General features: G+C 41.0%; 1 protein-coding gene across 1 annotated transcript; it reads right to left on the bottom strand.

The window, feature by feature from the left end:
* Window positions 1-1,533: 1,533 nt before the first annotated feature.
* LOC149289255 (CCR4-NOT transcription complex subunit 11) lies at window positions 1,534-8,452 on the bottom strand. Its single transcript, XM_089490950.1, has 7 exons — window positions 8,137-8,452; window positions 5,444-5,608; window positions 5,062-5,214; window positions 4,731-4,933; window positions 3,808-4,010; window positions 2,845-2,941; window positions 1,534-1,731 (listed from the first exon to the last, which is right to left on the bottom strand). The coding sequence occupies exons 1-7, from the start codon at window positions 8,450-8,452 to the stop codon at window positions 1,534-1,536; spliced, it is 1,335 nt and encodes a 444-aa protein (XP_089347076.1).
* Window positions 8,453-12,857: the final 4,405 nt, after the last annotated feature.

Below are 12,857 nucleotides of genomic sequence, written 5' to 3'. Positions count from 1 at the left end.
GTGACACACACTCACTGGCAACTTTATTAGATACACCTGTTCAATTGCTTGTTAACACAAATAGCTAATCAGCCAATCACATGGCAGCAACTCAATGCATTAAGGCATGTGGATGAGGTCAAGACAACTTGCTGAAGTTCAAACCAAGCATAAGAATGGGGAAGAAAGGGGATTTAACGTGGCATGGTTGTTGGTGCCAGATAGGCTGGTCTGAGTATTTCAGAAACTGCTGATCTACTGGGATTTTCACGCACAACCATCTCTAGGGTTTACAGAGAATGGTCCAAAAAAAGAGAAAATATCCAGTGAGCAGCAGTTGCGTGGACCAAAATGCCATGTTGATGTCAGAGGAAAATGGGCAGACTGGTTCGAGATACCAGAAAGGTGACAGTAACTCAAATAACCACTCGTTACAACCAATGTATGCAGAATATCATCTCTGAACGCACAACACGTCGAACCTTGAAGGAGATGGGATACAACAGCTCCTGTCAACTAAGAACAGGAAACTGAGGCTATAATGTGCACAGGCTCACCAAAATTGGACAATGGAAGACTGGAAGAACGTTGTCTGGTCGGATGAGTCTGGATTCCAGCTGCAGCATTCAGATGGCATTGATCCATCCTGCCTTGTGGTGATGGTGGTGCAATGCTGTGGGGGACATTTTCTTGGCACACTTTGGGCCCCTTAGTACCAATATAGCATTGTTTAAACGAGAGAGCCTACCCCAATATTGTTACTGACCATGTCCATCCTTTTATGACCACAGCGTACCCATCTTCTGATGGCTACTTCCAGCAAGATAATGCATCATGTCACAAAGCTCACATCTCAAACTGGTTTCTTGAACATGACTTAAGGGTGTATTTAGGAAGGGCCAAGTCCCATAAGCTTCTCTTCTCTCATGAAGAGCTTAACGCGAGAAGACTCGCAAGTAATCTGCGTGTTTATTATGCTTTATGCCTCCACCGGCTCAGACTTTCTTGGAGAGGTTGTACACTGGGCAGTTAAGCGATAATACCTTTTAGCCACACATATACAATGTCATTAGTAACAGCACCATAGTTAATATAACAATTCTCCCAATGCTGCAGTATTTTAAACTTCAATGAATAGAGGTGAAAATATATTTCAGGGAAGTAAAATAACATTTTAATTTAAAATGTGCATTTTAGGTTAGCTGTAACTGAGAACTCCCTAACAATTTTAACAAATGGTAAAGTCAAAGCGTGTTGAATTGAATTTGTACATTGTTTGCTATATAATGCATGCAGATTTGTTTGTATTGAAAACCATATAAGATATATACAACTATTCCGTCCTCTCGCAGAGCTTTCCCAATATTGGTAAAGAGAACACGAGTTCCCAAAACGTCAACGTCTTGCCTCTTCAGCAATCCAATTAGCAGTAAACGTTTCTAGCCAGTATCGTTCAACATCTCCAGAAGAGGAAAAGAAAGAAGGCAGGAAATTCACAAGATGCCACAAAGGGGTAAAGCAGTTCCTCTCATAAATTAGAGACGGACGCGTGTCCTATTTTGCAGGCTTTGCCTCTGCTGGGTTCTCTCCTGTATCCAAGGTCTTGAGCAATCTGAACAAGCCGGCTGCTTCCCGGATCCTGCTGAACTCTATACAGAAAGCCTGGACCTCTATAAACAAGTCCTGGACATTGATAATTTTGTTTCTAATCAAAGATTGGAGGAAGACACAAACCAGTCGCACCAAGCGGTTCTGTAAATAATCAGAATATAAGCAAGCGTTTAATTTCAAGTATTTGACACAGGCCTCAAACATGATATTATGAATCAATCCGTGCACCCTTTGTATTATTTCAGCAGCTCCTTCACGTTTAAGGTATTATTACGTATCAGCTGACAATTGACTTTCCCTGACCGCCTCACTAAAGGAGAAAGCATACTAAAAAAACTACAAGTACTTTAATGTTTTCTTTAAAAATAGGGGAGAATAAAAAAGTAAGGTACTGCAGCCCCCTCAACAATTCTCACGACCGATTGGTTGCTTGAGGCAGAAAGCCACTCCCACTACAGTCAGGGACCCTTGCCGGCAGCATTTGCAGAGTCGGTATGCATACAGATAAACACAATTCATGCGCAAAAAACACCCGGGAAAGAGGTAAAAGCACACTGTGGGGATTCTGCAGACGTCACACATGAAGTTGCAATGCTGACACCTGACACTTAAAGGCGACTCTCAGCTATATTGATGGATTGGAGTGCCTCTTCTATACAAAAGTAGACAGCATATCCCACCTTCATATTCACTGCTATTTTTCAAGACTGGCGATAATTTTTATTCTAGAAGCTCACTATAGTAAGCATCCATTTTCTCCTTTTTATTTTTATTTGACCTTGGTTTTTTTGTTTTGTTTTTTAAGAAATAGTCAGGGTATTTTCTTTCTTTCTTTATTCATGGATGTTCATTTCCACCGTAAACCCTGCTCCTTTTTGACGACGAGTCTGCCTTTGGTGACGACTGGTCAAAGAATAAAACAAATTGTACCGCTACCTGAATAACACACTAGATGCAACCATCAGGAAAGTAAATGCAACCATGGGAACCAATGGTTTGTGTCAGAAATGTCTTAAAAAAAGAGAACATTCTGAAGATGCCTATAACTTTAAAGGCTGAACGTACTTTTCCCTATAATAATGTGTAACGTTTTAACTACTCCCTGGTGTAGTCACACTAGCCTGTCCAGTCTGTGCTTTTGGTAGGGAAAAGGTGCAGCTATGTATAGGCATGAAGTATATTTATCGTACCCACATTCCTGCCTCACACTCACTAGGTAACCAAGCAGTGAGTTGTGTGATATGTAATGCTTACCTGCATATACTTATCCTTGATCTGCTCACATGTGGATATACAATTAGATATGTAAAGATGAATGAATTCTGGAGGGAGGTCCACTGCTGTAGTCAGCCTATATTATAATAAAGTAAATAAGTTCTAAATACCAAGTAAAAACGTATAGACATGTTAAAAGATCCTAGAAGCAAAACAGCAGATGAGGAAGATGAAATGTAAGATATAACACTTAAAGCAAAATATATATATATAATTATTACTATATGAAACCTGTAATCCACAGGCCATAAGCGGTTCCCACAATGGAGTCAAAATTCTTTTTTAAACTAAACTAATATTCCTTTCTCATTTTATGTACCTGCACACAATGTGCAATATTTATTAATTTCCAGGGCAAGTAGGGTTTTTCATTCGAAACAATGCAGCCAAAACGTTAACCTCCACTTTTTGGATGTCACGATTAATGATTTATTTCAACTCCTTTTATGTATATACAGTATCCATGGTGCTTAGGATTTCATTCACAGGATAGGCGCCGCTGCCAAAACAAACCAAGTAAAGCAGCATGACTTAAGTGTGCTGTAACGCCTTATACACAGTTTTTCTATATTTCGGGGGCTATTCCTTTATTATTTGTTTTTATTACTTTTGCGTCTGTGGGCAGTTCATTTTTAATTTTACTTTATTATCGGAAGGTAGGAGGTGTTTTGAAATTGTTTACACTTATTTTTTCAACCTTTTTTGCTGTACCTCATCAGAGAGCAGTATAACATGACTTTGTCTTTATATAGTGGCAGCAGATTCCATACTGCCATCATGTTTTGGGGAGAGTACAATTGGGCAACATTAAAACGGACAAAAACATTGACAAACATCCTGCTCTGGCAAGCTTACGATCTATTAAAAGATTGATAATAAGTCAATAGAAATAGTAGCACATATTAGTTCCTAACACAAAACAAAACATTCTTTACAACTTACCGATTTACAACTTCCATGGAGTGTAAAGACATGTCCATGTTGACCAGTACTGAAAAGTACTCTGTGATTTGGCTCGACTGCATTAACTTGAGAAGCATTTCAATTGCCACCAGAGGGTTGTTTTCTACCAGGTCTGGAAGCTTGGCTGGAGTGAGGCCTATGTGATAGACTAGTTTAGGGTCTTTCTCCAATTCTCCCAGGAGCTGGGGGATAAAGAACATTAGAAATTATAATATAAACGAACTTCCAACTAGAAAGTAACCAGTCGCACAGTATGGTGAAACACCCATGTCAGGGATATTTCACTTTATGGATTCAAGGGATCCATAAAGTGGATATAGAGGCAAAAGGTGATTATTGCATGCACCTACCCAGAATCCCTTGTGGTTGTGGCAGCACCATGAGATTTCTGAGAGGAAACAAGCCTTCTACTACCCCCTTAATTTTAAGCGGAAGGGTTTTCCATCACCTTTACCAACCATAACTTATGTAATGGTATAACTAATGTTTAGGAAGACCAAGAGGTGGCGCTATAAAATCTTGTCACACAGTTTGACCACTACCGGTTGCAAACCAAAAAACAATATTTCAAACCACAGTGCAGCATCAAAATGACGCATATTTCTCAGATGGGGTTAGGAAAAAATATTAAAAGTTAAAGATCTAAGACTCTGTATTAATTAAATGGATAGTCTGTTCCGCTCTTAGCCATTAAAAAAAATAGGGGTTTGTTTTACCCGATTTTCATATTACCATAGTTTTTTTTTCCTGCTGGATAAATGAAAGATTTTTCTAGCTCATTATCCATTAAAATTTAGTTCATGGGGAAGCATAGCACTCTTGCAATTGAAGTCTCTATACCAGTAAATAATCCCAATGGGGATGGCTGCACTGAAAGGTAAACACTTGCAGAGATACTACACCTGTGTCTGCTGAGGAGAGGTCAGCGGGCTTTTGAATGCTTTAGCCATGATGCGCTTTATTTCAACTCCAGTACTGTTCTTCACACACATGGACCGATCCCATTTGACTGCATGGTCTGGTTCAATAGGATTTATCCAAGCGAGTTCATCCTCACAGATGTGAAGCGGTGGAGGGGGGCGAATAAACTCTGGCCGGAAATGGCCTTTAAAAACAAATTAAAAAAAACAAACAATTAAAATTGGCAAACTTGTATCCCATGGATATTCCTGCAGCCTGAATAACAAGTGAAACACACACAAAGCCCCATTGCAATTAGGGTCTGGAACATACTTTCGATGGGTGGCTTCGGTCCACTGACCAACGATTCCGTGATCTGCGAAGCAACTGAGCTGTCAAAGCCAGAATTAGAGGAGTCTGGGTCGGGATCACTTAGGATGCTGGGAAAGCTGGCCTTGCTCTGTGTGGGGAGCTCAGACTGGCGTTCTGGAAACAGAGAGATACAGAACAAAATATAAAAAGATAAACCTGCGCCCAAGACTATTTGTGTCGCTTATACAGAAGTGACCAGGGGTGTCTTTAACATGAATATAAAGATGGAAGGTACAGGCATCTAATGATGGATACATGCTGCATGCTCTGTACTATAAAACGGTGAATCATTTTTACTTGTTCCCTAAGTTTTCAAGTAAAATACCCACTTGTTCTCTCCTACCTGCAAGTGCTAACTGAAGCCCACTGATATCCACAGGTTGGGCCAAATTAGTAACATCCATCACAGCAATCTGCCGGGGGGTTTTCTTGAACAGCTCTCTCGGTGGGGCCAACATCAGCTGGGACAGAAAGAATTTTTCCGGGGGTGTGATTGGCGGTAGAAAGCCTAGCAAAAGAAAGTTGTTTGGGGTTTTTTTTTTTCTTTTTTCTTAAATCCCATTACGCATACAAACACTTTAAAAATGATAAACAGAATTATGTTAAACTGGAGGCTACTGGTTAACGAAAAAAAAATGACCCACCGACCTAACCAAACACAAATTAGACGAGATAATATCACACTGAGATTATATATATATATATATATATATATATATATATATATATATATATATATATATATAATATTATACATTGAGACATATGCCATATATACCTATGTTATTACCACTTCGCTCACATTTTCTTACCACACTTCAGGGCCATGGGAAGAGGGGGGCACAGCAGTGTATGTGCTTAATCAAAATGTGGGGGATATGACTGGGAGTCCCCATATGCAGACAATAAGCGATTATGACAACATGTGATCATGACAGAGGCTACTAGATGGTAAGCGAACCAGCAGAGATTTCACAAATACATGGAATAAAAGGGGGTATAAAGTGCCCATAAATATTCTTATATAACACTGGAATAATCTCTGGAACGGGGTGGCTCCTTAAATTGTGTAGCTGGTACCTAGAACAAGTTTTCTGTGTTCTCTCTACAAATAGGGGGGAGTTCTGAACCCCAAAAAATATTTAAAAAATAAAAGGGAAGGCAAATCTGAAAGTGTGTTTCATGTTTAAATAACTTATTATATATAACTGCAAATCATATGGATTACAGGTGGTGTCCATGAGGCCCGCTGCCTTTCTAAATGATAGGAGCACAAAATAAAAAAACTTTGCAAATGGATGATACAGGTGACAGCCCGGAAATAAAACTTTATTTATTTATTAAGAAGTCGTGCCATGAAATTCCCTGCACTGCATATTTTAAAATCACGTACATATTGATTTATTTATTTTTTTTCCCAAACCAATTTTGCTGTCTTACAATCCACACCGTAAGGTGCCCGACACATAAACATCACAGCTAAGATAACACAATAATTGAAACCACTAAAATCACCTACAGGGAGCACATGGATGTACAGACTAATATACATATCAATAGGTCTGTTTATACACAGAGATGCCTACACACCCAAAAGTATTAATTAAACCTGGGGCTTACAGGCGAGTCGGACATTCCTCCAACTCCTCGATACTATTGTACGGTGTTAGTCACAGCGAGGGAGAAAGCAAGTTTGGGAAAGATAATGCCTTTATTGGCTAACTGACGTATAATGGATTGCAAGCTTTCAAGACTATCTAGGTCTCTTTTTCGGGCAAGGTATTATTGTTTTATATAGCGCCATCATATTCTGTAGTGCTGTACAACAAGTAGACAGGACATAACAAGTAGTGTATAACATAACAATCTGGTTTACAGAAACAGGTCAGGAGGGCCCTGCTCAAACGATTTTACAGTCATCTATTTTACAATCTATGATCATATGCCTGAAAAGAGAGACCTAGATAGTCCTGAAAGCTTGCAATCCATTATATGTCAGTTAGCCAATAGAATTATAATCTTTACCTAACTTTTTTTTTATTTCTGCATAATCCAGGGGTTGGCAATGTTTTTCCAACAAGGCTAACACACACACTAACACACAGACTAACACTTACACACACAGTAAGATTCTAACCTAGATCTTTACTCAGGACAGCTACTTGCTCCCTCGTGGCTCAGATATACTGGCTGGTCGGGTCTGAGTGCCAGGAAACAACGTCATATCCCCACGCTCAGACTCAGACAGCACGGTCTACCGGTGAGCGGCCCATGTTGAAGGGTTTGGTGGCGGCGATGCTCAGGGCCCCTAGTGATGCAGGAGCCTCATCTGGTAAGGTGCTAGAGACTGGTCTCCATGGCGATCGCGCCCAGCATTTGTCAGACCCAGAGTTAATCACCGAGATGGCACAAAAAATCCCCCCCCCCAAGCTGAAGGTGCTGATCCACTTTTCCTGAACCCTAGCACGTTCAGAAAGAACTTAACGCATTACTTCTTCGTGTTTTAATCACAGAAAAAGAAACATTAAAGAAGCTTTTTCAGTTTCTATGACAACCACCTATGAGTGCCTGCTTGCGTCAAACGACATGTGTTCCCCGTGAAAACTCATTATTAACACAATAACTTTTTACACGATTAATTTCTGGGAAGGATTTGGGCATTCGATACTTTCCAATGTTAGATTTAGATATAAAAGTACACTTAAAGTTTGGCAGACGATATACTGTCACCGAGACACAGACTATGTCCTGGTCACTGACTTTAATATTCATTGATACAACTGCATACTCTACATTTACAAACAGCGATTAATAGCGCACATAGATCACTCTTTAGTACATAAACACACACAGGTCATACATACAAAACACACAGTCTCCAGGCTGGAACGGGTTAATAAAGTTGTGAGGTGAATGCCGGGAGACTGTAGTACTAGATAAACAATGACAGCCAGCATGGAGCGGCTTCGTGCAGGTGGCGATACCCGAATACTCCACTGGCCGGTCACCGTGTGCAAAGCCTCCCCACAGCCTCACCTGACAGCAGCCTCTCGGCCTCCTCACCGGCGGGCGGGTTGAGAAGATGAGCGAATATGGCGGCGAAGGGGTTGGCAGCGAGGGGCTCGGTGCGGTACATTTCCCAGAGCAGGTAGAGAGCGGTGAGCCTCTGCGGGGAGCTGGGCAGGAGGTCCGGCTGCTGCAGAAGCATGACCAGCACCGAGCCTACACGGAAATGGTCGGCCTTGGAGAAATAGTGGTGAAAGGCCGTAGAGAGGCCCTCGAAAGTATTCCCACAGGCCTCCTCTGTCATAATGCCCAGCAAGTTCGAAAGCTCCTTCCCGCACAGGCTCATTCTGCTGCCGGTCCCAGGCCGCAAAAGCGGCGGCCGTCACCGTGCGTTAGTGGCGATTAATCCCGTGCCTCCTGGAGCCGTCCCGCCTACAGTCACATATGTTACAGGGTAGCAGCCAGCAGCAAACGCGGATAACCGTTTGTTTATCTGTTACGCGTTTCAATAAAGCTTTTACAATAAAGTAGATCCGCACGGTTTCCCAGGCGTGATGACGTTTGGCTACGTAACTTGGGCACGTTTTCTCCCCCTAGTGGTGGAAAATGTTGGTGTAAACTAAATCTGCGCTTTAGTTTGGAGGAAAGGTCTACCTTAACTACTGAAACAATGGGGTTTATTCACTAAAGGGAGACTTGACAGTAGTGATGGGAAGTTCGGATCATTAAAGTGAATCGGATCATTTCCATTCGTTCACTGAAATGATCCGATTCATGATCCGAATCTTCGGATCACTCAGTGTGCCTGCACGGAGTTACTGTTTTCCAGTAACTCCGTGCAGACACACTAACGATTGGCCCCGCCCCTTTCATTATGAATCCTCCCCCCTGCCTCCAGTGATGTCAACGAAGGCAGAGAGTCGTTCAAAGATACGGATCTTACAGGGATCCGAATCTTACAGTGATCCGGATCATTGTAAGATCCGGATCATTGTAAGATCCGGATCTTTGAACGACTCTCTGCCTTCATTGGCATTCTAATCATTCAGAGATTGTCACCATACTGTTATAAATAATACATTAATAATCACTGCCCCCAGGATTTACATTCCCCTTTACCTGCAACTGCACCTTAAGCTAACTTTATTAAATTAATTAAATTAACCCTCACCATTAAATTAACCCTAAACACCCCATCAACCATGACTGCCCCTAAAATTAACCCTTAACACCCCATCAACCATGACTGCCCCTAAAATTAACCCTTAACACCCCATTAACCATAACTGCCCCAAAATTAACCCTAAACACCCCATTAAGCATAACTGCCCCCAAATTAACCCTAAACACCCCATTAAGCATAACTGCCCCTAAATTATCCCTAAACACCCCATTAAGCATAACTGCCCCTAAATTAACACTAAAGACCCCATCAACCATACCAATTTATTAGGTAATTTATCTGGAGTACATGCAATTAATTTAGGGGTAGTTATGGTTAATGGAGTATTTAGGGTTAATTTCAGGGGCCGTTATGGTTAATGGGGTCTTTAGGGTTAATTTCAGGGGCCGTTATGGTTAATGGGATCTTTACGGTTAATTTCAGGGGCAGTTATGGTTGATGGGGTATAAGGGTTAATTTTATGCTCATGACTGAGGGTTAATTTAATTAATTTAACCCCTTCGCGACCTTTGCCGGTTCAGGACCGTCATGACATGAAGGTCACTAAATGACCTTTGACGGTCCTGAACCGTCAAAAAGTAAAATAAGCTTAGAAAGTGATCAACGATCACTTTCTTCGCTTAAACGGCGTTACTGTAATGCCTCGATGTCGAGGCATTCAGTAACGCCGAGATCGGCATCGGGGGCCATGTCCCGTTTTAAAAAGCGTTTAGGAGGCGATTAACGATCGCCTGCTAAACTTAAATGGTGTCGCTGGAATGCCTCGATCAGGAGGCATCCAGCGACACCAAACACTTACCTCTGGGTGGGCTGTGACCGCTCCGGAGAGCGGTCACAGCCGCAGCTGCCGGTGTTCTTCGCCATCAACAAGATGGCGGCCGCCCTGTAAAAGAAACAAACAAGTTTTTAAAGTTCGCTAGATGGTCTAGAGAACTCTGGCTCCACTTGCAGGTTGAATACAGGTACTGCATTCAACCATGCAAGTCAATGGAGCCCAGCTTTCTAATCACAATGTGATTAGTAAAATATAAAAAAAATATGGAAAAAAAAATATGGAAAAAATTAAAAGTGCTAACATTTAAAAATAATTATGCAGTGATGTCACTAGATGAACCATCCAGCAAAATGTGTAAAAAAAAAAATATAAAAAAAAAAGTATTAAAAAAATAAAATAAAAAAATAAAGTTTATTATTTTGAGCAAGTGCTAACATTTCTCAAAAATCTCAACAAAGAGTTAAAATGAAAGCACTTCAAATACCCAAGGGGTGTCTAATATAAAAAAAAATGGCTGATGGGGTAAATTGGAGTGGCTGAGCTCAAAGATAGGGCATAGGTACAGACTTTCCAAAATGGACAAAAAAAGCGCAGTTCCCAAATGTGGCATTTTAAATCTCAAACAACACGACAAATCCATGCATGTCGGGTATCACTGCACTCAGGAGATGTTCCTGAACACACATTGGGGTGTTGTTTGACAGTGACATATACCAGAACCTGTATATCTATAACTAAAGTACAATTTGTGTGAAAAAAAATTACTATTACAAAGTTTGACAAAGTGTAGTTGTATAATTGGTGCATGGAAAGGGTTAAAATAACAGCATTTGGAATACCCTGGGGTGTCTAGTTTTCAAAAATATATGGTTTGAATGGGTTAAATTGAGTTAACCGGCTTCAAAGATGTTCCAAAGAGGAGATGGAGGCAGAATGACCAGATTTGTTAAAAAAAGATTTGGAAATCATAAAACGCTGCTTGTACTTATTGCCCTATAACTTACAAAAAACAGCAAAAAAACATAAAAACATTGGGTATTTCTAAACTCAGGACAAGTAGTAGAATCTATTTAGCTAGTTTTTTACTTGCTTTTTTAGGTGAGTAAAAGATTTTTCAAATAAAAGTCATAAAATGTGTTTTTTTTCAATTTTTCACCATGTTTTTTTTATTTTTTTTATAGTAAATAAGATGATACGATCAATGGTATCTGAAGAAAGCCCATCTTGTCCTGAAAAAAACAATATATAACTTATGTGGGTACACTAAATGGGTGAGGAGAAAATTACAGCTGAACACAAGCACCACAAAAGTATTAAAACAGCCTCGGTCCCACAGGGTACAAAACGAAAAATGAGCCCGGTCCTTAAGGGGTTAATAAAGTTAACTGTAGGTGCAGTTATAGGTAAAGGGGGGCCAAGTCAGGGGAATCTAAATCCTGGGGGCAGTGTGAACATTATTAATGTATTTATTTATAAAAGTATGGTATCAGTAATATTCTCTGAATGATTCGAATCTCTGTAAGATTCGGATCCCTGTAAGATTCGAATCATTCGACTCTTCGGATCATTCGACTCTTCGGATCATTCGACTCTTCGGATCATTCGACTCTTTGAACGACTCTCTGACTCTATGAGTCATCGTTCCTGTGTGAATTAATGAGCTGTAACCTGACCCCAGAGTCTGTGTCTGAGTGCTCTGCAGATGACTCACAGCTCTAGGAACAGGTTACAGCTGCATGATTCACAGACTGAACCGCTACAAATGAATCGTTCAGTCTAGTGAACCGATTCATCCGGATCACTAAAAAGAACCGGATCAAATGAACGATTCGTTCATGATCCGGACATCACTACTTGACAGGAGAATTTGTGGTGAAGTCACAGCTCCCTGACGTTACTTTTCATTATGAAGGCCCATTCCCAGTGAGCTTCTGCTGCAGGAAGAACATGGCTGGCCCAGAATAACGTAGTTAAATCAATGAAAGCTTTTGAAAGGCTCTTTACGCAATGAATTATGCATTTTACAGGGCCAGCTCGGCCCTTCACACTGGAGAAACTTGCAAGTGTTGGTCCTTTATAATGGACAGTTGAAACGACATGTCTGCTGCAAACTCTCCAGTGGGACTTAAAGTCCTGGGCAGCCTCAATCCGGGACGATGCATTGTCCCGGAACTGAAACACACTCCTACTGCAGGACTTCGGCAAGGTAAGGGGGGGGGGGGATAGTGAGAAGGGAGAGGGGGTAAATAGTGAGAAAGGAGGAAGAGGGGGTAGATAGTGAGAAAGGGTAGTAAGAATATTGAAATAAAGAGTGAGAGAATGAATTAGTGTGTGGATGAATTGTGTGAATGAGTGAGAGAATGAATTAATGTGTGGATGAATTGTCTGAATGAGTGAGAATTAATGAATTTGTGAGAATGTGTCACATCTCCCCCCACCGCACTCACCTCCTTCCCGCGCCGCGTCCTCCTCTCCATACATCCAGACAGAGAGGGAGGAATGCCCAACATTGGAATTGGCTGAAAAACCAAATGGGAGACGGCAAGGTTCCTGAACCCTTCTGGTAGGGGAATGACTATTGCAGCTATCCCCCAAGACGTCTTCAAACACCCATACAGTACACCTGGCGGTGCAAGGAGGCAGCCAGCATTTACTGTGATTCTAAGTGAACCATAACTAGCTTCACACCATGCCTGTTCATCGTGCTAATACCTGGATATTTCCACCCCTTTCCATTCTTTTATGTAGATAAGTACATTAATTCTAAATAGGACTTGTACAATTTGATTTTCA

The sequence above is a fragment of the Sceloporus occidentalis genome, unplaced genomic scaffold (genome assembly GCF_023333645.1).
Source record: "Sceloporus occidentalis isolate IW3139 unplaced genomic scaffold, rSceOcc1.0.p SCAF_47, whole genome shotgun sequence".
Classification (NCBI taxonomy): domain Eukaryota; kingdom Metazoa; phylum Chordata; class Lepidosauria; order Squamata; family Phrynosomatidae; genus Sceloporus; species Sceloporus occidentalis.
The sequence above is the reverse complement of the archived record's forward strand: the minus strand, read 5'-3'. Positions and strand labels throughout refer to the sequence as shown.